Source organism: Misgurnus anguillicaudatus, chromosome 15, assembly GCF_027580225.2.
Source record: "Misgurnus anguillicaudatus chromosome 15, ASM2758022v2, whole genome shotgun sequence".
NCBI lineage: Eukaryota > Metazoa > Chordata > Actinopteri > Cypriniformes > Cobitidae > Misgurnus > Misgurnus anguillicaudatus.
In genome coordinates, this window is record NC_073351.2 from 2655072 (window position 1) to 2680323 (window position 25252).

The 25252-nt window shown below is 39.0% G+C and overlaps 2 protein-coding genes across 3 annotated transcripts; one reads left to right on the forward strand and one right to left on the reverse strand.

Moving 5' to 3' along the window:
- Positions 1-4143: 4143 nt before the first annotated feature.
- Positions 4144-21481, reverse strand: drc4 (dynein regulatory complex subunit 4). The gene is made up of 11 exons (XM_055173403.2): positions 21169-21481; positions 20750-20842; positions 18453-18650; positions 15937-16143; positions 15791-15845; positions 15195-15400; positions 10377-10544; positions 7630-7716; positions 6323-6532; positions 6152-6217; positions 4144-4439 (listed from the first exon to the last, which is right to left on the reverse strand). Exons 1-11 carry the CDS (start codon positions 21169-21171, stop codon positions 4290-4292), a joined length of 1443 nt encoding a protein of 480 aa, XP_055029378.2. The 5' UTR covers positions 21172-21481; the 3' UTR covers positions 4144-4289.
- Positions 20717-25252, forward strand: pdcd5 (programmed cell death 5). Of its 2 annotated transcripts, none has more exons than XM_055173407.2 (6): positions 20717-20858; positions 22004-22072; positions 22790-22833; positions 22965-23026; positions 24133-24296; positions 24689-25252. In XM_055173407.2, exons 2-6 carry the CDS (start codon positions 22007-22009, stop codon positions 24734-24736), a joined length of 384 nt encoding a protein of 127 aa, XP_055029382.1. In that variant the 5' UTR covers positions 20717-20858; positions 22004-22006; the 3' UTR covers positions 24737-25252. The 2 variants fall into 2 exon arrangements, with proteins under 2 accessions (XP_055029382.1, XP_055029379.2); XM_055173404.2 differs by lacking the exon at positions 20717-20858 and adding an exon at positions 21630-21682.

The window sequence follows — 25252 nt, forward strand, 5'->3', positions numbered from 1 at the left end:
AGTGATATTAAAAAGAACCGTTGGGTGAAGCGGTCACAGCAGTGTTTTATCATGAATAAAGCACACCTATTGACCAATCAGAATCAAGGATTGGAACTAACCGTTTTATAATTCTGTTAACAGACCTAAAGATGTAAAATAAAATTTTAATATATTTAGAAGGATGGATATAGACTGTACTACATGGTTTTTGCTTATTTTGTTCAAAAGCATATGATAATAACAAAGAACGATGCTTCTAAAGACAGGTCAAGAGCTGTCATTCAAACCACACGAGTTTGCGATACAACTTGCGAATGTTCGTTTGAACTATGGTTTCGGGAAACACCAAATCGTTGAGCTTTGTCAGTAACGACGAAACTTCGGGAAATGCACCCCAGAATAGCTGGGAATTATTTTTTAATTACCCATAATAATAAGTGCCAATGTGCTCACTACGTTTCTTTAACTCTTTAACTCGATTTAAGGTCATGGACCACTGAATCAGAAAAAAATGTGCACAATCTCAATCTCAGCTGCTGGCTGGATATTGCATACACAGCCCATCAAGACAAGGTTAAGTCTGTGTGCATGAAAGTGCACGTATAATGCATGTGGGACCTCCTTTCGTAACTTTCCTGCACCCAGTTGTACCACCCCGACATCTGGCTGAAGCAGACGTTGACATAAATGTTGCAATTGTGGGGTCCAGTTGAATATGTTAACTGTAATGTTAAAGATGTAGATATAGAGAATGAATTAATAACCCCCTCTCATTTTTTTTATTTAAATAAAATAATATGAATTTGTTTTATATTATTTTGTGTTTTTAAGTTCATTATGAATTCATGTCATGTTTATGTCAAATGTAAATGCAAAGAGTTATTTAATTCACTGTAGAAGAGAATCCACATCATACAATCCTTCAGCTAGTGTAAAATTAAAAACTCCTTCATAACATTCCCTGTATGTAGATATCGGACCACCAACAAATCTGTTCCTTTTTGCTAATGTCTTTACCTTCATCTACAATCAAGACAAAATAAACCAAATCCCTTAGTTCAACACTAACCTTTTTTCTCGCCATAATGGTGATTATCTCATTTTGCACTTTGTGGTAAGTATATTTTGCATTTGAAGGAAGCTATCTTTTTAGCAACAGCTTGGTCAAACATTAGCCTGGTCCAACCAGACTTTCGTACATTCATTTCATTTGTACAGAGAGTTTGGCCACGCTCCATTGCAAAGCGTTACTTCCATTAAGGCAGGTCCTCTGTTGAAGTTTAAAGCTATTGGATCTGTCAGAGTCACTCGCTTACGTGTGGTTGTAATGTATATCATGCGCCGAAACCGGCTGGAAACAACCAGTTTGAATGATCAGACCAACAAAACTTAGCAAACATTGTTCTTGCTCCGGGTTTAACTTCTTTATATTCGGCAGTTTTGCAACAACGGACCGAATAGCTTTTCTCACGTCTTTCTCCGCTGCCATTACTAAACTACAACTCAAACTGAGGCACAACCTCAACGTCATCGTTCTTAGCCACCCCCCCCCCCCTGTTCGCTGATTGGACCTGCAGATTTTTGCCGGAGAAAACAAAAATGAACTTGGTTGGAGTCAGTTTTACTAAATAATTTCTTGTTCACTTTACTTAACAAACACAAGTTACTGCATATAATTACTTTGACTTAGTAATTTCAACAAAAGACTGTGTCTTGTCAGCTTTACTTTTACAAAAATTATTTGTTCAGTCAATATAACATTGTTGCGTAAAAGTAACAGATTAGTAAAACCAATACAGACTTGCATCTCATTGGCTGATGATGCTGCAGTGTATTATGGTTAAATTGTTGTTCTGGCACCCTCTTGCAGAAGTGTAGCACCATTAGATAGGTACATGAGTAATAAGTGGCCAAGTGTAAGTCAATGAACTTGTTCTGATATATTTTGGAACAAAACAAACCAACAAATGGTTTGAAATGTAACATTGCATTTCAAATATGTTTGTGATATGTTTGATAAACTGTAATTAAATAAAGGTTGTATTGAGCAGCTGCATTCCGATTGATTGATTCGTTGTTATGGAGTTATTAAATCATTATTTTTAATTTTGTTATCATCAATAAAATGTTTCTTAACAGTGACTTCACTAGGATTTATTTAGTACATGTAACATTTAAATTGTCAATTTTACACAAACCTTTTTAGTAGGGCCGGGACTTTAACGCGTTAATTAAGATTAATTAATTACACAAAAAATAATGTGTAAACATTTTTAATGCATTTTAATCGCACTTATTTTTGCACCGCGGAACATTTCTCATTGGATGAGTTTCGGCGGACCGATTATACTGGAGCACCAACTCGCGTTCGTGACTTCAGACAACAACAAACCACAGTGAACATGAACGAAGAAGCTGATGAGATCGCTTTGGTTGGCCCCGTGGATCGGAATTTTTTTAATAAAAAACGAATGGATAGAAGCGTCGATAAGAGCATGGTTGTGTGTAAGCTATGCAACAAGGAATTCACATATCACCGCAGCACATAGAGCCTCAAGTATCATCTCAATGCAAAACATATAGCAGCTAGCGTGGACATTAGCCCGACTCCGAGTACAACGACTTGGTTGAACAAAAAAAAAAACAATATTTTGTTGCTTAAAGGAATAGTCTACTCATTTTCAATACTAAACCATGTCACCACCCCAACCAAGAAGAGTTGACACATCCCTCCATCATCTGTGCGCGTGCACGCAAGCGCCGGAGCGCGCTGCGACACCTCGATAGCATTTAGCTTAGCCCCATTCATTCAATGGTATCAAACAGATATAAAGTTAGAAGTGACCAAACACATCAACGTTTTTCCTATTTAAGACGAGTAGTTATACAAGCAAGTTTGGTGGTACAAAATAAAACGTAGCGCTTTTCTAAGCGGATTTAAAAGAGGAACTATATTGTATGGCGTAATAGCACTTTTGGGAGTACTCTCTCATAATGGGAGAGGGAGGGTGTTACTGTGCCAAGTCGAAGTACTCCCATAAGTGCTATTACGCCATAAAATATAGTTCCTCTTTTAAATCCGCTTAGAAAAGCGCTACGTTTTATTTTGTACCACCAAATTTGCTCGTATAACTACTCGTCTTAAATAGGAAAAACGTTGATGTGTTTGGTCACTTCTAACTTCATATCTGTTTGATACCATTGAATGAATGGGGCTAAGCTAAATGGTATCCAAGTGTCGCAGCGCGCTCCAGCGCTTACGTGCACGCACACAGATGATAGAGGGATGTATCAACAATTCTCAGTTAAGGTAATAACATAGTTTAATATTGAAAATGAGTAGACTATTCCTTTAAGCTTATGTATTCAGTCATTATTCATGGTATACTAAAATCCATGTGAAAAAATAACAACTCTTTCCCCGCCATTGACGAGATATCTCGTCAATCAAGAGAAAACGCTTCCCCGCCAATGACGAGTATTTCCGTCTTTCCGCAATACCGCTATTATCCACTAGGTGGCGCCCTTCCGCAACTTTTTAAAGGCACACAAGGCAAGTCTGAGTATTATTTCTCTACTAGCTCCCCCTAGTGTCTGGGAGTAAATGCGTTCTATATCTGAGACTATACGAGACTGAAGGACACCGGGTCGGATACAGCGAACTTGCAAGTGGGGTATTCTTCCTACAGACGGTAGGGGCTGGCGAGAGAGTCTTCATTCGTCATGTAATGAGTCATTTAACCATATACCGACTTACGAAGATGATTTATTAACATAAAAATGCTGCCTTGTGTCCCTTTAAAACCGCAAGTATTGCCCTATGGCAAGCTGCTGCATGTCCGGGTCTGTTTTAAAGATCGCTCTGAATGGGATCTCTATGAAAAGTCTGTCACAAAAATGGAATTATCTCAGCTTTTTGCTCAAAATGTGGTGTTTTTGCAGAAACCTACCCATATTCAAAAGCTGATTACAAAAGAACTACTGAAGGTAGGAGTAAACACTTTTTTTTGTTTGAAAGCAGAGGGTCTGTTCTTTCATTTGGAATATTGTATTTGGAACAGCTCTGAGCATATGGACATAAACATTGTCAAGCCATATTTAAGCCAATTTAGATAAAGCAGTGTCCAGTAATTGTGTACCAGGAAAAAATCAGACACAGAGTTTTCATAGTAAATTTTAAAAGTAATTTCTTAAAATTCACTCAATCAATTGCAAAATTATAAATAATATTTGCTCTACTATGATAAGAAATGTCATCTTTTCATTTAATTTAAAACAAGTATAAATGTTTCTTTTCCTCTTCTTGACTAATTTGAGGCAGAAAAGAGGTCCGCAGGGCCCTGCCCCAGAGTCTGTCGGGAGATGCTACTTTCAAGTGGCTTAAAGCCGAGTTCTTCCACAGGGAGTCCAAATGCCCGCAGCTTTGCATCAGAAGTCCTCAGCAGGTCATTATAAGTCTGTGCATGGAAAGAGACAATTATGCTTCCATCAAAACAAACATTTTAGTATATCATTTATTTCACATGTTTTTTTGAAACAATACAATAGACAAATAAATCATGGTAGTGTGCTAAAACCTTAATGACGTTTTAATGCACTTCAAAATTAGGTTTCGGTTCAATTTACAAATTAATTTATTTTACTGTCATGTAAACACGTCTTTATTCCAGTTTTAGCCCAATTTGCATATTTACAGTGTTGTTGATTTTACAGCCCACAGTCCTCTCATTTCCTGATCAACAGATTAGTTGTACCAGCTGGGCATACACCCAGTCGTAAGATTAGTCTATGTAAAATTTACACCTGTTGCACCATCTAGGTGTAGCATACGTCTGTGACTAAATCTTCTCAACCTTAGCCTGATGTATCTGGCGGATCCTTCAGCAAATCAATGGCATTTGGGAGCATCATGATGGTCTTCGCTCTGATGTAGTCCAGCAACTTGAGATGATGTTGAAAGGCATCACATCTGTCTTGAACATCTTTAGCTTCAGCAAAATACTGTGTTCTCTTTCAGGACTGTAACCATTGTGTTTAATTGCACTTTGCCATTCATTACAAATGTTGGAATTTCTGATTACTTTGTGAACAATGTTGTGATTTGGGCCAACCATTTTTTCTCCCGTCAGTATCTTTGGGAAAGTCATACATCAGAATAGGGACAGAGCGCAGTTATGCAAATTTGAAAACCATCTTTTGAGAAGCAGCTTTTAGGCATTATTCAGTTTTTTGTTATAAGCCAGAAATGACAAGGAGGCGGCCTCTCGCAATACAAAGTCAATGGAGACGGTTGGATTGCTTGTCCCCCCGGTGGGCGTGGTTTTCAGGTTGTGACGCGCTGCGCTCTGTCTCTATTGCTTTCTCAGAGTGAATGGTGCATCCTAATGCCACACATCCAACCATAGTAAGACAGAACTAGAAAAGTGTTGTTAAACATAAATGAGACTTTTTGTATGTTTGATACTCTACGTTGTATTTGTTTATTCACATCATTTACATTACATGTTAATATTTACTGAAAATAGTTGTTGATGTTCTTCTACCATAAAGGGATAGTTCACCCAAAAATTACAATTCTGTCATCATCTACTTAACCTCATGTTGTTTAAAACCCGTAAACATTTATTTGTTCTGATTAACATAAAAGAACATCTCATCCATGATTAATAGTATTTATTTTCCCTTATATGGCAATAAACGGGAGATGAGATCTGTTTGGTTAATGACATTCTTCCGAATATATTCCTTTGTGTTCATCAACGCAAATACATTTTATAGGTTTTGAACAACCTAAGGGTGGGTGGGTAAATAATTACAGAACATCCATGTCTGGGTGAGCTATCCCTTTACCTATTCAAACCAAATCAAGATCAAATTGTACTGTATAACTTTACATGAATCACGTGACCACACGGTGGCGAGACCGAAGTGTGTCGTAACTCTCATTATACTACTCTGGTCTCAACTATCACTGCGGTTAAACACATTCGCGGGGGCATGTATTGTCTACACTGGTCAGAGTTTCTGATGGTGCGACAGGCGTAAATATTTTTCACAAAGCTGGACGTAGCTAAGCCTGGCGTAGGGCATACACACCACTTTTTTACGTTCAGTTGGTGCAACCGGCCCTAGATGTTTAGGCAGAAGGCAAGCAGGAATAGCTTTTTACCTTGCAAACTCGAGCCACTTCGTATTGTAAGTCTCTGATAGTATGGTTTTTGGAGTCCAAGACTTCCTAAAACACACACACAAAACAATCATAACGATAAAGAAACCAATGTAAATGGTTAAAAAAACCACACTGCTTATGACTGCTCTATATATATCATGACATATGTACCTCCAGCTTACGTGTGACCACACTCAGGGCAGTTGGGTCCAGGTTGGAAGCAGCTAACACTTCACTGAGCTGAGCTTCTTTCTTCTCCAGTGTGTCATTGAGTGCAGTCAGTTTGCGCTCCAGCAGCAGATTTTTGAAACCACTCTTCTGCTGAACTTCCAGAATAGCTTTAGTGAACTTCATGTACAGCTCATCCCGCTCCAGCTGAACCTGAATGCAAATTAAAGGGTCCTCATAATAGATCAGTACAATTAGGTATCAATTTCAGTTAAAGCTAAAGGTTTATGAAATTGAAGTAAATATTTAATACTTCAGAACTGGTATGTTGTAATACATCCAATAGATTTTGTGCTTTAACAACAGATCTAACCAACAACAAGTTGCATGTTCTGATGAGAAATTTTGGTTGTCCAAAAGAGCCCTGTAATGCATGTGTAACACTACAGTACAATAATGTAATGAAACCATCCTTACAGAACCTATTCTTTTCTACTAATTCTTAGTCCAGTAACAACCCAGGGGCCGGTTGCACCTTCTGGTGCACACCCAGTCATAAGACTGGTCTGTACGTAAAATGTGCTTTAAGCCTACATAGAATTTACATCTAGTTCTAGCGTACGTCTGAAAATGAATCTTACGTCTAGTCAAAAGTAAGTGTAAGTATAAAGTGTTGACTTGTTTCTATGGCAAAATAGAAATGATTAAATTGACGAGACATTGGCGTGTCTAATTGTTTCATGTCTAAGTTTGATGAGTCTGCACACATCTCAAGGGAATGGTGTCTCAACTATTAATGTGGTTAGATGCATACTATTAGATGGTGTTCCAGGTGTACAAATTTATCACAAAGCCGGACGTAGTTAAAGGCGGGGTGTATGATCTCTGAAAGCCAATGTTGACATTTGAAATCACCTAAACAAACACGCCCCTACCCCAATAGAATCTGAACCTTCTTTTGATAGACCCGCCCTACACATAAGCATTCCCAGGCAACGATGTTGGTTAGTAGACACGCCCCTTACTGCTAAATGGCTACAAGTGTGTTTTGGTACTCTGCCCGACACCCTTTTCCAAAACGTTTCTAAAAATCACGCACCCCGCCATTAAGTCGTACTGCTTACACCCAGCGTTTTTATGTCTAGCTGGAGCAACCGGCCCCTGTAGCTCTAAATATAGAATTAGAAAACATGTTGTTGTCTATTTTAGTAATGTTTTAAAAAATACAATAAATATCAGGCAGTAGTGATGAGCAAAATAATCAATAAGTTAGCATGTCTATACAGTAATGGTAATGTTCTTTTCATTACCGTGGTAAATCTTTGCTCCAACACCTCATGTTCCCATTTCAGGTCCCTCAGTTCTTTGTCAGACACTTTGAGGCGAGCTCGAGCTCTCTGACAGCAAAACACAAAAAACAAGACATGGTTTACGTATATGGTATTAAGACTATTTACAAAACAAAACACCTGCGTACAAAACAAATGCATAAAAATAAAGATGCTATAAAGGGTTCCTCACACAGTAATACCACAGAAGATAGATCTGTAAACCTGCTCCTACAGAGTTCAGCTCAAACACACAATAACCAGCTAAACAAAAGCTTTAGGATCATAACAGGCAGGTGTGTTAAAGGAGGTTTAAAAGTAAACTCTAAAGTAGATGTGCATTCTGATAGACAGGGTTCATACACACTACTCTGTAAACATGGGATATCCATTGACGTAGACTTTGGAACGCACCAAAAAAGGCAACGACAGAGCCACATAGATCATAACATAACACATTGTGTAATGTAATTCAAATTTAAAATGCATATAATAAACATACTACGTATCTTATAAATATAATCAACACTATGTTTATTATATGCTTGTAATTTATTTGAATATTAGCTTTAGCTATTAGTTGACCATTAACAGAGCTTTATTGTAACTGTCAGTTTCCTTTCTGTCGTCAACTACACGTTGTGTCGATGATGACAGTGGGGTGTGCTCTTGAGAGCCAATCCAGTCTGGCATGTATATAAAACGCCAATGAAATTGCGGGAATGGTATTTACATACCAGTCTCCGTCCATGCTTGCTTGAATAAAAGAAAACGGCAAAGCCCCATTCATTCGCTTTTGTTCTTCAAAGCTCGCTGGTCTGATCACTTCTATCCAGTCAAAGATCTCCTTTTTTACTGTTGGCATGACGGCGCGGCAGCGGATTTGTCTTGTGAACACCATCCCCTGGGTTTAGTAAGATTTGTTTTACAGAGCGCATTTCTTTACTGAGCGAACATCCTTTTAAGAATGGCTTTTCACCTCTGTACTCTTGGATGTGGCAGGTTTTTCTCTTCTGCTGATGGGAATGATTGTTTTTTGGGCTGTCTAGGACCACAGCATGCTGAGGCAGCATTTGTGGAGGGGACATTCTCTCATTGCAAGTCTATTAAGACGTTGCGGTCACAGCTGTCATCTTCTCTTGTGAAGCCGGCAGCCACCGCAACTGCTTCCCATGCTGGCGGATCGGCTGTCTCTCAGTTTGGTGAGAAGTGCGGGTGATTTGGGGGCCAGTGTGAGCAATTCATTGCCAGTTAAATACCTACAACCCGTTTGACCCCCCTACGCTCGTCTTCCCATCAGCTCGAAGCAAGAGGAGGCGTTTCTGCCTTCGGGCGGTCTCACACTCACTGTTCCAAGCAGAGCAGAGCAGAGGATGAGTTATCTGTTAAAGTATTGGAGGGCGACCTCCTGTTGTCTGATTCAGAGGATAAGTCCATGGAGCTCCCATCGGGCGGTCAAGCACAGCCAAGAACATTGGGCTGCAGTGCACCGCACCACCTTCGCCCAAGCATTCGAGGCTGGATGAGTGGTTTCTGGGTGCCGGTCGTGACTCTAAGACACACCCCGCACCAGTGCCATTATTTCCAGAGGTGCACGAGGAACTCACAAAGTCTTGGAAAGCACTGTTTTTGGCACAAGGCTAGAGGTTCGGTCATCCTCATCTCCCTAGACGGTGAAGCAGCTAAGGGCTATGTCGAGGTACTCCAAGTGTAGCATGCCGTTGTGGTGCAGTTATGTCCACCCCCTTCCAAAGCCTGTGAGTATTCCTCAGCACTTGTGTAGAGGGCTTACATGTCGGCGGGTCAAGCTGACTCCATCCTGCACACCATGGCCATCCTGCATGTCCACCAGGCCAAAGCGTTAAAAGATCTGCACAAAGGTAGGTCCGACCCTTAGATGATGCAGGAACTCCGTACCACCACTGACCTCGCCCTCCGGGTGACGAAGGTGATGGCCCGATGTCCACAATGGTGGTTTCAAGAGGGACATCTCTGGCTTAACCTTGCGTCGATGAGAGATGCCGAGAAAGTAAGTTCCTTGTCTGAAATCTCTCAGACATTGCACAGCGGTCACACTCAAGCTCTTTCAGAGGCTCCTAAGGTACATGGCATCCTCAGCGGCGGTCGTTCCCGTCGGGTTGATTTACATGAGACCGCTTCAACATTGGCTGTATGCCCCAGTCCCCAGGTTTGCATGGCACACCATCGTTCTTCTAACACTGCGGGGCCAACGCACTCTTAGCCCCTGGCAAGACCTTTCATTCCTCACAGCTGGTGTGCCTATTGGACAGGTTTCAAGGCGTACAGTGATCACCACAGATGCCTCGAAACTGGGCTGGGGTGCAGTGTGCAATGGGCATCACCATCACCTGCTTTCAGATAAAGCAACATTTACTAGACAGAGGCGTAGTTCATTGACAATCGGGGCAATTTCGCATTATCATCGAGATGCGCATGACTACTGCATGCGATTTATCATGCAGCCCTAATTGTAATGATGTCATATGCCAGTCTGCGCAGCTCAACACAACTTTACTACCACAGGCAATTGTTTTTTTTTTGTGTAAGAGATGTTCTGTGGATGTTAAAGGTTATCTATAGAACCTTACTTTCAGACAAAGAACCTCTTTATTTTTTGTATAAGTGTATGTTACATTAAAGTTTTTTAACATTATTAACTGAAGATACTAGCGTGAAATAATAATAATGTTATTAAATATGTGACCTACAGCCAGAGCACTCTTGTCCTTTTCATAGTTGACAAGCTGTTTCTGAAGCTCTGCAACTTCTTCTTTGGCTCTCTGTGGAGCCTCGATCAGCTCTTTATTTTTCTGAAGCACTTCTCCCATCTCTTTAGTTCTCCTCTCCTCCTTCTTTTTCATCTCCTTCAACTCCTCCTGCATGCAGAAGATAAAGTAAGCAAGGATTAGCCGCAGCTTGTCTGTATTGTTTTTGTCTGGGGTAAAATGTAATGTTTAATCATTTCTTTGATTATAAAAATAACATTTTGCATTGAAGAAAAGTAGATTTTTGTGTCTGTATGCTGTCAATCTTCAAAAAATCTGTATCAGGAGGTCACATATACAAAGAAATCAGAAAACAAGATCAGCCAACTGCTATCTGTGCATCCCTACTAGCAATCTAACACTATGGGCCCTATCATACACCGGGCTCAATGCGGCGCAATGTGTCTTTTGATAGTTATAACCCAGCGCAATTATCATTTTCACGTTTAGCGCCACGTTGTTTAAATAGCAAATGCATTTGTGCCCAATTTTGCGCACATGGGTGTTCTGGTCTGAAAATGAGGTGTGTTCAGGCGCATTGTTGCACGTTGCTATTTTGAGGCAACTAAAATAGACTGCACCATTGACCAACTAAATCCAAGTCTAAAGTCAATGGCGCAATATTATTTTTGTTATTAAATGAGCGTGTTAGTAATATGTGCCTATAATGCGCAATGATATTACGCAGCGCCTGACAAAAGTCACCTCGGTAACTTTCAATAGCAGGGGAATATTTTCGACTGCTGCGTAATATCATTGCGCCTCCTGCATCTATGTTACGACAGCAAAGTCCTTAATTATTATGCCAGAATGAGAGTATACTGTAGTTCGTGGCCATATCTGCCTAGAAAATCACAGCTTTTAATTTTCCGTCGTCGTAGTAAACAATGTAACTACAAAAGAGTCAAGTTTTAAATAGGAATAATATCACAACTCTTTGGTTATTTTTGAGCACGATACTAATGGTCTAATCAAATTCAATAGATTATGCTAAGCTATGCTAAAAGAGCTACCCCCAGACCCAGAGATCAGCTGAATGGATTCCAAAACAGTAAAAATGAAATGTTTAACTCTAGGGGAGCTGGGCTAGTCTCGCGCAAGATCGAAGGGGCGGCTCAAGAGGACGCCCTTCCCTATATACCCGATGGCACCTGTTCACACTACTGTCCCCTAGGAGAGGAGACCCCGCCCAGTCCGCGGCCGGGAGGGCGCACCTTGGTCGTCTGGGGCAAGAGGGTCGGGGGGCCTGGAGGTGCATAGGCCGCCCGGGTCCGCTTCTGAATACTCTCCTTCTGACTCGGGAGGTAAGGTCGGGGACCCTGGAGGTCACGCGCCACTGATGTATGAAATAAAACAATCTAAACCTAAAACTTGAATTCAACAAAAATATTAAATTATACAACGCAGTGCTGTTGGTAAGTAGTGGGTTTATTAGAGGTTTAATTAAATTGATAATAAATTATTCTATTTTATAAAATGTCATAAAACTGGGGCCCCCTGGCACCATCTCGCTGCCCCCAGTTTAAGTGCCACTGCTCTAATTAATATAATCATGCAGAGATATGGATGCTTTATGTAAATGTATGTTTATTATTAGTAAAAGAGTCAGCAAAAATAATTCAGTTAAAGATTTTTTAAGGTTGAAAAACAAAATCACTGCATCTATACCTGGGTTTCATACATTTGCATTATAAAAATTATTAGTGTTGTCAAAAATATTGATATTTCGATACATATCGATACTGGACATTTAAAACGATTCCAATACTTGTGTCCCATGGAAACGATACTCCGAGACAAGCTGCGCATTGTTGTTTTTTAACTCTGCGAAACCAGCTGTGCGTTCTTGCTCTCTCTCTCTCTTTCTTTTAAACGGCACACACACACCCACAGGCCCTGTCCCAAATGGCGCACTTCATGTAGACTTTCGGTCTTGTGGCCTTAAATTGCGCGTTCTCGCTTAGTCTACGAGTCCGTAGGTGTCCCATCTGTCATTTTTACGCTTTGAAGTGTGCTCATCAGCGCCTCCTTTGCCCCCTTGATGCGGCCTTCAGCGAAGCCCGCACTGCAGCAGGCTTCGCGCACTTTACCAACCCAGAAGTCCTTGCGAAAGGGCAATCAGAACAATCAGACGAAGGAAGGGAGGAGTTCACACTGACGGGCAACTTTCCTACCTATTTCCGGTGTGATTCTCGAGTCTGTCCCAAAATACGACTCCGGTGCACCCACGTGGACTCACATCAAGGGTCCCTAAAGTCTGGACTACGTGATGTCATCAAAGTGTGGACTCTGAGGAGGACCACAAGTCCGGAGTGTGCCATTTGGGACAGGGCCATTGTGCACATAAAGTGACTGCTCTCTCCTGCTCTCTAGCTACCTGGTGGGTGGAGACCTGGGTAGTGGGGTGGTGGGCGGGAAAATTCAAACGGAATGTGACGACAAGACTAGTTACGTCACAACGGAGCTGATTTTAAAACCGTGCAATCTTAGACTTGAGGCAGAGGACATTCAGAAACCTGTATCTCACTCAAAACAGCGTGGATGGATCTTTTTTCAAGTTTGTATGCGTATGGAAGCACCAGGCACACAAAAGAACACCCCAAAACCCAGAAAAAGTGAGTTTTTCATAATATGGGCACTTTAATTGTCCCTAGAGTATCAAAAGTGTCTAAACGTGGTAGATCCTTTTCCTACTTAGCCCCTAAGCTCTGGAATGACTTACCAAATAATGTTCGAGTATCAGACACAGTTGATCAATTTAAGTCTAAACTTAAGACATTCTTCTTTAACAAAGCATTCACATAAAATGTCCAGTAAATTTACTTATCCCGCAATAGTTAGTTTGTCCAGAACAAAGCATTCACTTAAGTCATCTGGGTAGCATACTTATGCTGCAATAGTTAGCCTGTCTGGAACCGAGCTGATTTAAACCACAATACTGTATGACACTTACATGTGAACGGCCCCTTCTGTATTTCTGTATCTCTCTCCCTGTCTCGTCCTCGACCCCGAGGACAATGAGACAAACAGACCCAGTTCCTGCTGCTGTGAAGGACATCACACCTCTGATCAACTTACTGTCCTTTAACGTGATGCCCAGTCGATGTCTGACCAACGACCACCGGCGGAACCAGTTTAATCTGCTTATCCGTTCCCATACCCCGATAGTATTTTATTTGTTTATATAAATATATATGTATCTCTCTCAGGGGTTTTTCTCCTCCTAGGACTTTTCCCCCTGGACTAGCTAGGAGGGTTTTTCTCCTAGGGTTTTTTTCACCCCCTGAAAAGACAGTACAATCATTTTGTATATATTTTCTCCTTTCATTCAATTTTTTGTGACCCTGCTGCCCCATCAGGATTTCTTGTCTAATGGTCACACCTCAATTTTTCACATTTTATGGCATGGCGTCTTTCTCGTGGACATAATAATAATAATGAATTTTCCAATGTGTGTTAAACATTTATTGACCCATTTTACCTGTAAATGATAATGTGCCTTATAATTACACACACCTGAATATAAGGTGTTTTTTTCTCCAGCCATCATTAACAATATTACTTGATTATTTACAAATGTAATGGTAGTAATTAAGATTAATTTGATTTGAAATTGGTTAAACAGTGTTTGGAAAAAAACTGTGATCAAATGTTTTTATATTTTTGCAACTGACCTCATTGCATATTCATTTCTAGGAGTTTCCCTTTCAGATGCAAAAAGTATGGTAGGAGAGTGTGATATTACTGTTTTTTGCACCATTATTTAATGCCAAAAAAGCATGTCTTACATGATTTTGCGCCTGAAATGGCTGAAATTGTAGCTGCTAGAAGAGGCATTAGAACTATGAACACTACTCCCCTGCTTTAACACATGAGTCAAATTTGGTTAACTGTTACTTCAAAACTCTACACACAAATCCCTACATTTGTCAGTGCTTATACCATCTGGTCATATTGATAAAACTCGAGCCACTCTAGCTGACCATGTCCTTGTCCATGGTACAACTATGAGGGAGGCTGAGCAACGAGTAAAGCCTAATTTGAGTCGCTTCACTGTTGCCTCCATCTTCAGAGCCTTCAGGGAGGAAACTGTGCATACATTGTTGGACTATGCTACTGGAATAAATAAATGCATCAAATTGCCTTGCATACAGATAGAAATATCAGTAGATGAATGCCAGGGGTGGACCATGCAAGAGGATTTTACCCTCGCTGTTTGGCTTGGACCAATATAGACTGTGATGTGGAGGAGATTCTCTGGCCTGACCCAGAACAAAGACGGGATGTTGGGATGTTGAGGCGAAATATTAATAAAAAAAATGTTTTACAGTTGTGCTGTGTAGCACATGAATGAATATAAATGTGCTAATGCATACATTGATTGTGTCTTGTGAAAAGGTTTTTGAGGGTGAGAATCACAAGTAACTTACCAGTTATATTGTTTTGAATTTATTGCACCAGTGTGTAATACTATGTTGTAGTGTGTGTGTTTTTGTAAGCTTGTGTGTGATGTCTGAGGGAAAATGTTGGTTTTTCAGTAAGAGTGAATGGTTTTGAGTGAAGAGCTTCATTTTGACCTGAAAATATGTTGTTTGGAGAATTGTGTGAGGCGTTATGATATTGTGTTTACTGTTTTGAGAAAATGAGGCATAGTGTTAATAAATGAGAAAAACGGTAATCGCACATAAAAAATTGTGTCGTTAATTTTGACAGCCCTAATTTTAAGTGAGTGTCCAGGGGTGTGACATGTGTTTTGATTACCTTAAGCAAACTGATGAGATTCAGATCCTTGTGCATAATGTCGTTGAAGTAGTTTTTGATTTCTCTGAAAGCTTTCTCGTGGTTCTTCATAAGTGTGCTGATGTGGCTGTTCTTTCGTTCCTCGATCTCATGAATCTCTGTCTTGCGTCTCAGTTCTTCTTCCTGGCGGAGTTTCTGCATTTTTTTCTCATATTTAGATCCAATTTCTGTAATAACAGTTTAACTTTCTCATAAACCTTCATGCCTATAAGACAAACACTTAAAACACGTTCATTTTGGCTTGACAAGCTTTGCACAGACCTAAACTAACTTACATTAACTGTGCATCTTCCTGTCTGTCTGTTGGTGAGGCCTGTACAATTAAGAGTTTGTGTATTTTAAACTTTTAGATAACGCTTAATCATGCAAACATTAGCATGTGTTTTTCTTTAAATACGGAAATTGAATTTACAACAAAGTTCTCTAAAATCCTATTGATTACTCTCAGATCATTTAAACTTAAATCATTTGGTAGTCAGAACCTCAATATTCTGACATGTATTTTACACATGACTATGAAAGAACCTTTGAATCTATCTTTGAAAAGAATACTTCACCTCGTACTTGTCTGGCAAAATCATTTCTCAGATTAGTAATTTCTTCATCATGTTTCTGTTGGAAGAGTCATATGTGTTTATTGACACAGAGTGAGATATAAATCAGGGGTATTATTAATTTTATTATTAGGATATTATCTACACACCAGCTGAAGGCGCTTGAGCACATTTTCACTGGACATCTCCTGCTTTTTCAAATCCATTTTTAGGTTGCAGAGATCCTTGTGCAGTTGTTTTTCGAGGTCAGCGTGCTCTTTCTGGAGCAGTTTAGTGCTGACAACACCTTCAGCTTTCAGCTCTGACAAGCTGTTCTGTTGTTCATAGAGTAGGTGCTTCACCTTCTGCTTATACACCTAAACAAAAACTCACACATGTCAGGATCATATTTATTATCATATCAACCTGCACATTCACATTTTGTCCATGGGCCCTTTATAATAAGGAAGTTAAAACTTGAACTTGGTTGGAAAAACGTCCTTTTAACATGCACGATCAGCCATAACATTATGATCACCTGCCTAATGTTGTGTTGGTCCCCCTTTAGTCACCAAAACAGCTGTGACCTGTTGAAGCACGGACTCCACTAGACCTTTCTATTAGAACCAGCATTCACTTTTTCACAAATTTCAGCTACAGTAGTTTGTCTGTTGGATCAGACCACACGAGCCAGCCTTCGATCCCCACGTGCATTATTAAGCCCTGGCCGCCCATGACCCTGTCACTGGTTTACCGCTTTTCCTTTCCTGGGCCACACTTTTGATAGGTACTGACTACTGCAGACCGGGAACACCCCACAAGAGCTGCAGTTTTCCTGCTTCTAACACATCAGCTTTGAGTACAAACATGTTGATTTGTTAGAAGCATGTATCCTGTGTGGCAGTGTTACAACGTTCTGGAAATGTTACGGTAATGTTACAAGGTCTATTTTGATGTAGTGATCCCAGAATCTATTATGGGACATGTTTTTCGCTTCCATTTCCAGTTTGCATGTTCTCCCTGTGTTAGTGTGGCTTTACTCTGGGTACCCTGGTTTCCTCCAACAGGCCAAAAACTTGCAAGCTAGGTAAATTGAAGATGCCAAATTCCCCCTTCCCCAAAGTGTGCATGGATTAACTTGTGTGGATCAATTTGTGCAATGTTGTTCAATTTATTTTTGTTTTTTCCAAAAATATATATTTAGCAGCTCACCATTTGGTCACTGGGGTCCCTCTGGGATCCACTCCTTTTCTCCATATACACAACATTCTTAAGACCTATCATACAGACACATGGCTTCTCCTGCCACTGCTATGATGACACCCAAATCTTCTTCACATTTCACACAGATGATCCCACCCTAGCAGTGCATATTACACCCTGCTTAGAAGACATCTAGCCTTGGATGAAGAAACATTACCTCCAGCTGAACCTTGCTAAAGCTGCTTATATTTCAAGCACATTACATCCATTCAACTTGGCAACACAAACATTTCTCCTTCCCAAACTGCAAGAAACCTTGGTGTAACAAAAACATCTCTTAAAAACCCATTTCTTGCGAAAAATACTTGACATAAATATTGCCCGCATTTCTTTTTCTTCTCTCTTTTTAGTTTAAAAAACAGGTATTGTTTCAGAATAGTGAAATCTTTTTTCCACATAAAATAGTGGAATGGAGTTTAAATGTGTTCTCTGATTTAGTCCTTATGTGTTCCTGTAACTTTAGACTATAGATAGAATACATTTTTGTTTTGAAATTGTTAAGTGTGACTATTTTGTACACTAAAATAATGCTGTTCTCTATTTTAATAAACATTCTGTGAGGGAAAAAAACAAATGCTTCTAAAACAGACAATATTCTAAGACCGTTTTAGGTAGAAAAATCTACGTGTATACCACTTCTCACTTCTATGTGCACTCTCCTCAAAACTCAAAAAATAGTATAGCGCTAGGTGTTCTTGTCAGATATTACTGTTAGATGTGCATCTGATATATGTGCCACATATTTTAATATGTTACCAGTTTAGCGGTGGCAAACTTTATATTGTCATCATTACCGAAACATTATCATCACTACCAAAAATATGCTGTCACTAGCAAAACATAAAATGCTTTGAAAAAATAAAGTGTATTGAATGATCAACTAGTGTTTGATTCTATGTAACTATAGAATCCCTTACTTTGAAATCAATGTCAACAACTTGAGGATTAGATTCAAAACATATCAAATGTCATAATTCACACTTGAAATACTGTGTAAACTGTATTGTTATTGATTGACCTGTGAAAACTTGTTTTACAAGGTAGATGTAAAAATATATTTACAAGGTAGATGTAGGCCTAAACAAAATCATAATACTATAGTTCTGCTGAAGAGCACAGTGTGAGGGAACAGCAAGTGATGACACTAAACAGAAACACAGCCACAAAAAAATCTGTTACTATTCTGACACAGATCAGATATTGCTGCTCATTTGTAAAAACAAAAAAACTTATCTCAGCCAATTCCAAATGTGGTTTTAAATCAGTAAAAACGTATATCTGATTCCTCTGTACTCTGATGTCACTAATGTAAATGAAGTCCAAGTTACGAGTTAACATTCTCAAGTGTTTTCAATAAACCTCTTATCTGAAATGGGCCCATGAACTAATTTACTGAAGCGAAACATAACTGACATCACAAGACCTTAATTTCCACTTGGTGCTGCTCTTCGGCCACCTCCATCTCACGCTCTCTGTTCCTCAGCTCACTTTTCTTCTCTTCCAAATGTCTTTTGGTGATTTCCCAAAATGTGTGGATCTTGTCTCTCTCCAGCTGAAAGTAGTTGCGTTCCTCTCGTTCTCTGTCGAGCTCCTCTCGGAGACGGACAATGTGCTCCTCCAACTATAAAACACATGATGGAGATGTAAAGTACTGAGGCAATAATTGATGCATTGTTTGACTGTGATTTAGGGGGTGTGCACATTTACGCCAGCGGTTGGTGTGTTTTTTTTTCTCCTCATGTACTATCTGTTTTCCAATTAGATGTTTATTGTGAAGCACATTGGTCAACTTGTGTTGTTTTAAATGGTGCTATATAAATAAAATTGCCATTGCCATTTTTTATTGTTTCCAATGAAAGTGCTGCGCTTTTCAAAAACGTCAGCAGCTGGCATGAGTTGAAAAATGGTCAACTTTGGGAGAAACACTCGGCTCGTCAATGTCACTTCTCACTCTGCCGTCTAATTACAGTGGAGAAGGGGCAAATATCACAACAACCAACCGGTGCATCATTCAACGACTGATAAACAAAGCAAAAGTTATCTCAGCAACCAAAAGCTCAGCTGAAAAAAGCTGGCAGTTTAGGCGCCTATTCGTTTTTATACCAATCAAAAGCCTCTAACATCATATTCTCCTCCTATAGACATGGAAGATCGATCAGAAATCACTCAAATATATTTTTCTTCTTACATATTTATGTTACTAAATGAAGACAGATAAAAGAGAAATGCTAAAACAATGTTAGTCTCTAAGGTATAAAACTCAGAGAACATTCAAGGAATAATTGGTTTATTTATGCTTTCACTTCATTTCCTGACAGTTTCACTTTTAACGTGAAAATAATGACTGACAAGACAACGACGCATTACATACAATATAATTACCTAACTAAATCTGAGAGAATATAAAAACATTAAAATATTTTTTCTCTTAAGATAGCCCGACGGGCAAGGACAGAGATACATTTTGGTAGCCCAAAAGGAATTACAATAGCCCCGGACGTTTGGCTACCAATTTTGCAAGCTCTGCATGTCTTCTATCTCTTGGTTTTGGCTAGAAGGGATACAGTTATGGCCTAAATCTCATGAGATATTGGGTTTAGGGTTAGGTTTGGGGATAGGATAAGGATAAAAACAGCACTCATTCGGCAGTTACTGCTTCCCTTCTTGCCACAACTCCATCTCTTCTTACGCTATGTCTTCTCAGCCAATCATCGTTGAGAATGACTTTTCTTTTTCCATTTGTTTTGACTCTCCGACTAAGCTACACTTGGTCATTTATCTACTGGGAAAATCTACAGGCTATCAAAAGTGTTTGTCTAGATAAAATAGCTGTATTCTGCACATTTGACTTAATTTTCTTCCAAATACCATAATTTTGAGGTTCTGGTATGATACTTGGACATTTCCAATCTGGCAACACTGTAACCCATACTTGGAATGTGACATGACCTCTGCATTTAGCCCATTCAGTGAGTAGTGAACACACACACACACACACACACACACACTCACACGGAGCAGTGGATTCGACACACATCACGGCTAAAAAAAACAATAGACACCATCACAGAAATTCTATTGGTTTTATTGTGAATTTTATTGGTTCTAATGGAATATGGCCCAAAACACACTACAGTGTAGTGGTCTTTGTTGGTCTCTAATGGTATGTATTGGTTCTATGTATTGGTTCTAATGGAATATGGCACAAAACACACTACAGTGTAGTGGTTTTAATGGTAAATGCTAATGGTTCCTATTGGTATTTTAATGGAAACCATTAGAATTTTCTGTAATGGTTTTATTGTTTTTTTTCAGCAGGCATAATGTAGAAATGCTGACATTGCAAGCACTGTCCCTTTGAAATAAAGCGTCTGCTAAACCCTACTGAAGAATCCAGCAAAGACCAGCATTTAAGCTGGTAGCTTTAAGGTGGCAGTAGCTGGTCTAAGCTGGTCCTCCCAGACTGGCAAAGCTGGTGGTTCAGCTGGACTATCAGCCAGACCAGCTAGCCTAGAAAAGCTTAAAAAGTGACCAAAACACAGCTAGACCAGCTTGCTACACCAGCAATACCAGCTAAAACCAAGCTGGGAGACCAGCTAAAACCAGCTCACCAGCTTATGCTGGTCTTAGCTGGATTTTTCAGTAGGGAATGCATAAATGTAATCGTGTAGTCGTCTATACTGTAGAGATGCCAACAGTATTGTAAAGTAAATGACAGACCTGCTCTTTGGACATCTCCTCTGTGGACACACCATCCACTACTGTTGGAGTTTTTCCCTTTGAGGACTTGGTGGACGCTTTTCTTTTCGGCGGCTGTAATACAAAACACGTGGGTTAAGTGTAAACATTAGTGGGGTACGATTTAGGGGGTAACTTATTTTGTCCTTTTACATTGACAGTCTGCCCTTTACATTAACATTTCGATATAACGTCTCAGCATAACTTTGTTTTTTATTTACTAGTACTTAATTTACAGTGCAAATAGTTTGATAACTGTTATCTAATTTTTTTATTCTACTTCAATAGCGAAAACTTGGCGCTAGAAACAGCGGCACATAGAGTCAACTGAACTGGTGCCTGAAGAAATAACATACGAAAATAAAACGCCGTCATTTTGTAATTATTGGACATATGCTCACCATTGTTCGTAGATGTGTTGTTTTTACATTCAGCTTAAGTCAAATAAAATAGTATATAGCTTCATGCGATGCTAATCCAACAACAATCCAGTTTCCTAGCAACACAAGATCTCGCGATGATGTGGAGGTGGAGGATGTGGGGTGGGCGTGCTTTAACTGACCGAAGAGTAAAAATGTCAATAATTATGTAGCAATAATAAAAAAATAAACAGATAAATAATTTAGAGGAACTCGTATTATACTGGTTTCAATCAATTAAATAAGTTACTATTTGTAATGTTTGGCATTATTTTATCCGTTCACATCATAGGACAGTGTCGACAGCAGTATAGCAGTATGACGCTCGATTGCTCTGCAGTAGATTAACTCGCCTGTCCCCATCCTCATTAGCATAACGTGACCCTGGATCATAAAACCAATTGTAAGGTCAATTTTTTAGAGATCTGTTCAGAGCAGAACAGATCTGATCAACACAGAAGTTTTGTGTGTTCAGGATAGGGAAAACATGAGAATGGTAAATGTTTGAACATGTAGTCTAGTCAAGTGTGAGGGAAAAATTACTTCTTTAATAGTTTTGGGAATTAATGATTTAACTACTAGGATATTGATAGGTCTATAAAGTCTCTGAATATATATTTTTAGTATAAATTTGAATAACGGATTTTACTTTACTTTTTTGTATTGTTGTGCTCCACACTCCAATCCAGTAGGTGGCGGGAATGTACAATTTAAGTTTGTTTTGCCAGCCGCCATTAAATATTGAAAGAAGAAGACAGTGTTGTGTCTTTTATCGGATTTTATTTCTTTCTGAGAAGAACTCGCTGTGTATTTAAAGGCAATGGCTGATGAAGAACTGGAGGGCATTAGACGGCAGCGCATGGCCGAACTGCAGCAGAAACATGGGGTAAGAAAAGTGATCCAGATAAGCGCTTTCTGTAAATACACCCAGAGCACATGTAACGTTAAGGCCCTGAAATATGAATTAAGTATTTTCACGCTAATTCATTATTGAATATTTGCACTGTCGTAATATTCATAAACATTATCTGGTAACGTTAGTTTATATATCTCGTTTATGTTCTGTTAGGCTTGTTTGCTAAGAACTGATTTTAGCAATCTGGTAATGGAGTTCTGATATTGTAGGCAGATAATATCATATCATAGTTTTGAGACACTCCTAAATTCATAAGCTTTCCTATAAGCAGTTATTTTGGTGTGCATACGCTATATTTATAGAGTAACCTTAAGTCAGACTCGCTATCAGTTATATTTAGTTTCAGCCACACCCCCTGAATGTTCACAATATTAATTAACTAATAACTTTGAGTCCATTCGTCATTAAATGATTACTTTAGCGTAGAGGTGTTGGTGAAAACATTTCTGACATATAATACATATGTAATAAGAGCTATATTATATTTAGTACTGCATTTATTTAGTTTAGTTTCTGCAGTTTATATATAAAATATAGCTCTTATTACACCTGTTCTTGATCTCATGTTAAGAGTTTTTCATTTAAAATGACTGAATTCTTTTATTTGTATTTGAATGAGTCAAAATTATAATATTAAATAAATTATATAAAATATTTTGAATTTACTCTCCTTAATCATCTATCTAGGACCCTTCCAGTGACCAGCAAGGACAGCAAGAGGCCAAACAAAGGTAGTAATTTGTAATAACAAGCTTTTTTTTAAAGAGTTTTGTTTTCTGTAAAATTACTTTAATTTAAATAATACTTATTGTTTTTACTGTTTTTAAATTTCATGTAATATTATCATTGTGAATTTTCACAGGGAGACTGATATGAGAAACACTATACTGGCTCAAGTCTTAGATCAGTCTGCCCGTGCCAGGTGTAAGTTCATTTACAAACCTTTGACAACCTTTCTCTGTCTTATATTATTTATGTTTTTAATGGCATCCACACATTTATAGCTGTTTAGAGAGTCTAGGGCTGTTTCTCAAGCGGAAGCTTGCAGCCTCTGGAGGTCACACGTGCAGGCTGCATACGTCATCAAGCCTGGTTTATTCAGTAAACTGAGCATTACATTTTCAAGGCATAAGCATATTACAACAATTTATTAATAACCAATTATAATAGTCAACCTTATAATTGCTAATATTCTGAAATAAGACAGTTTTATGACTTATGCAGCCTACAAATGCGACCTCCAAGGATGCAGCCTTCTGTTTGAGAAGAAAACATGTGGATTGGCTTTTTTCAGCATTTTATTGATCTGCTAGTTAGTAGTGGGAGCTTATAAAGAGAGGTTCTGGCTGTATCTCGGTGCATTCCCTGCCAACTTAGCACAGAGTTATATTCCCCTAGCCTAACTATTATGATATTTGAAATCACCTAAACAAACACGCCCCTACTCTAATAGAATCTGGACCTTCTTTTGATAGACCACACATACTTATATTCTGCTACACATGACATCCACAAAAACTGCCAAAACATAGATTATGTTTAGACTGCACACTTTAATGCTAAATTCAGATTTTTTTACTCAGATGTGACTTTTTATTGGCTCTTCACATTATGTGGCTAGTAGCAGATTCCAGTGTGAACTGGTCATGAACTGCATTGCATGTGCAAAGATAAAACAATAATGTCACACGCTGTTATAGGTAAATGACCGGGCAGACCCGCCAGTCCACGCCTGCTATCTCTGTTCCACGGGAGCGAGCAGTACGAGAACATACGAGCCAAGGCAGTCTGCTCCCAGGCCGCTCGAGGGTCGTTCTGCAAGTCAAACACACCGCTTACGTTTTGGGGCTTACGTGTATAAGGGGGAAAAAACTGATCTGGGTCACATATGAGCAAAAAATCTGAATTTTGATCAAAATCAAGTTTGCAACAAAAATAAGATTTAATAATTTTAGCTCATAATGTTTACATGTGGATGATGAAAGGCTAATCTTTATCAAGTAACAATACTTCTTTTTTTTTTATTTCAGTGAGTAATTTAGCTCTTGTAAAGCCAGATAAAGCAAAAGCTGTGGAAAATTATCTGATACAGATGGCTCGCTTTGGACAGCTTGGAGGAAAGATTACAGAAGCTGGTTTGATAGAGATCCTTGAAAAAGTCAGTCAACAGACAGAGAAGAAAACAACTGTAAAGGTAAGCGATTCAACATTTTGATGCTTAAGACTGTAAAAAGTAAACCTTAAAGGGACAGTTCACCCAAAAATGAAAATGTTTAGGAAAACAAATATTATGAAAGTATTTTGATAAATGAAGAAGATATTTTGATTAATAATGGAAGCCACACAGTTGATGGGACCCATTGTTTTTCTTGGTATGGAAGTCAATGTTTACAATCAGCTTACCATCATTTATCGAAATATCATCTTTTGTGTTTATCAGAAAAAATACATTCATAGATTTTAAGATTTTAAACAACATGAGTATGGGAAAATGATGACAGAATTTTCATTTTTGGGTGAACTTTCCCCTTTAAAAATGTCCTTTTCTAAAGACACTAGTTTAAAGTGAATGTGATTTGTTCCCAGTTTAACCGGCGGCGAGTAATGGACTCGGATGAAGAGGATGATGATTGATATGAAGGTATCCTGAGTCAACTGGGCTTTTTGTACTTCTGGGCAAATACTCTGGTCTGCCTGCTGATCAGGGCATAATCCCGACACCATCTCAGCCAAAGAACTTTGATCTGTGGCTGTACATGAACTCTTTATTTAAATATTTTCTCCAATTTCACAACAATTTAGCTCCAAGGCTTTCAGCTCTAGCCCTCGAGATGCACTTTGCAGAGTTTAGCCCTTACCATGATCACTCTTACCTGCTTGTAACTTTCAAGTATTTCTGAAGACCTTGATTATCTTGTTCAGTTGTGTATGATCCGGGTTGGAGCTAAACTCAGCAGGAAAGTGGATCTCGAGAGCCAGATCTGCTGGTTTAGCTGATTCTCCTTATTGTTCTTTGCCTTGAAACACCGGATTGTAGTAATGAAGCGACATTTTACTGACTTTTGTGAGCATACAGAGGACATTTCTGAATAATTTGAACTGGCAGACATGTATGGGCAACTGTTTACATAATAAAAGCCTTAAATGAAA

Coding starts and splice junctions, on each gene's coding strand:
- pdcd5 (XM_055173404.2), top strand. Junction 22,073..22,789: donor AACTGCAGCAGAAACATGGG/GTAAGAAAAGTG, acceptor TCATCTATCTAG/GACCCTTCCAGTGACCAGCA. Junction 24,297..24,688: donor AGAAGAAAACAACTGTAAAG/GTAAGCGATTCA, acceptor ATTTGTTCCCAG/TTTAACCGGCGGCGAGTAAT.
- drc4 (XM_055173403.2), bottom strand. Junction 7,717..10,376: donor AGGACAAGAGTGCTCTGGCT/GTAGGTCACATA, acceptor TTTTGCTGTCAG/AGAGCTCGAGCTCGCCTCAA. Junction 6,218..6,322: donor TGGTCACACGTAAGCTGGAG/GTACATATGTCA, acceptor TGTGTGTTTTAG/GAAGTCTTGGACTCCAAAAA.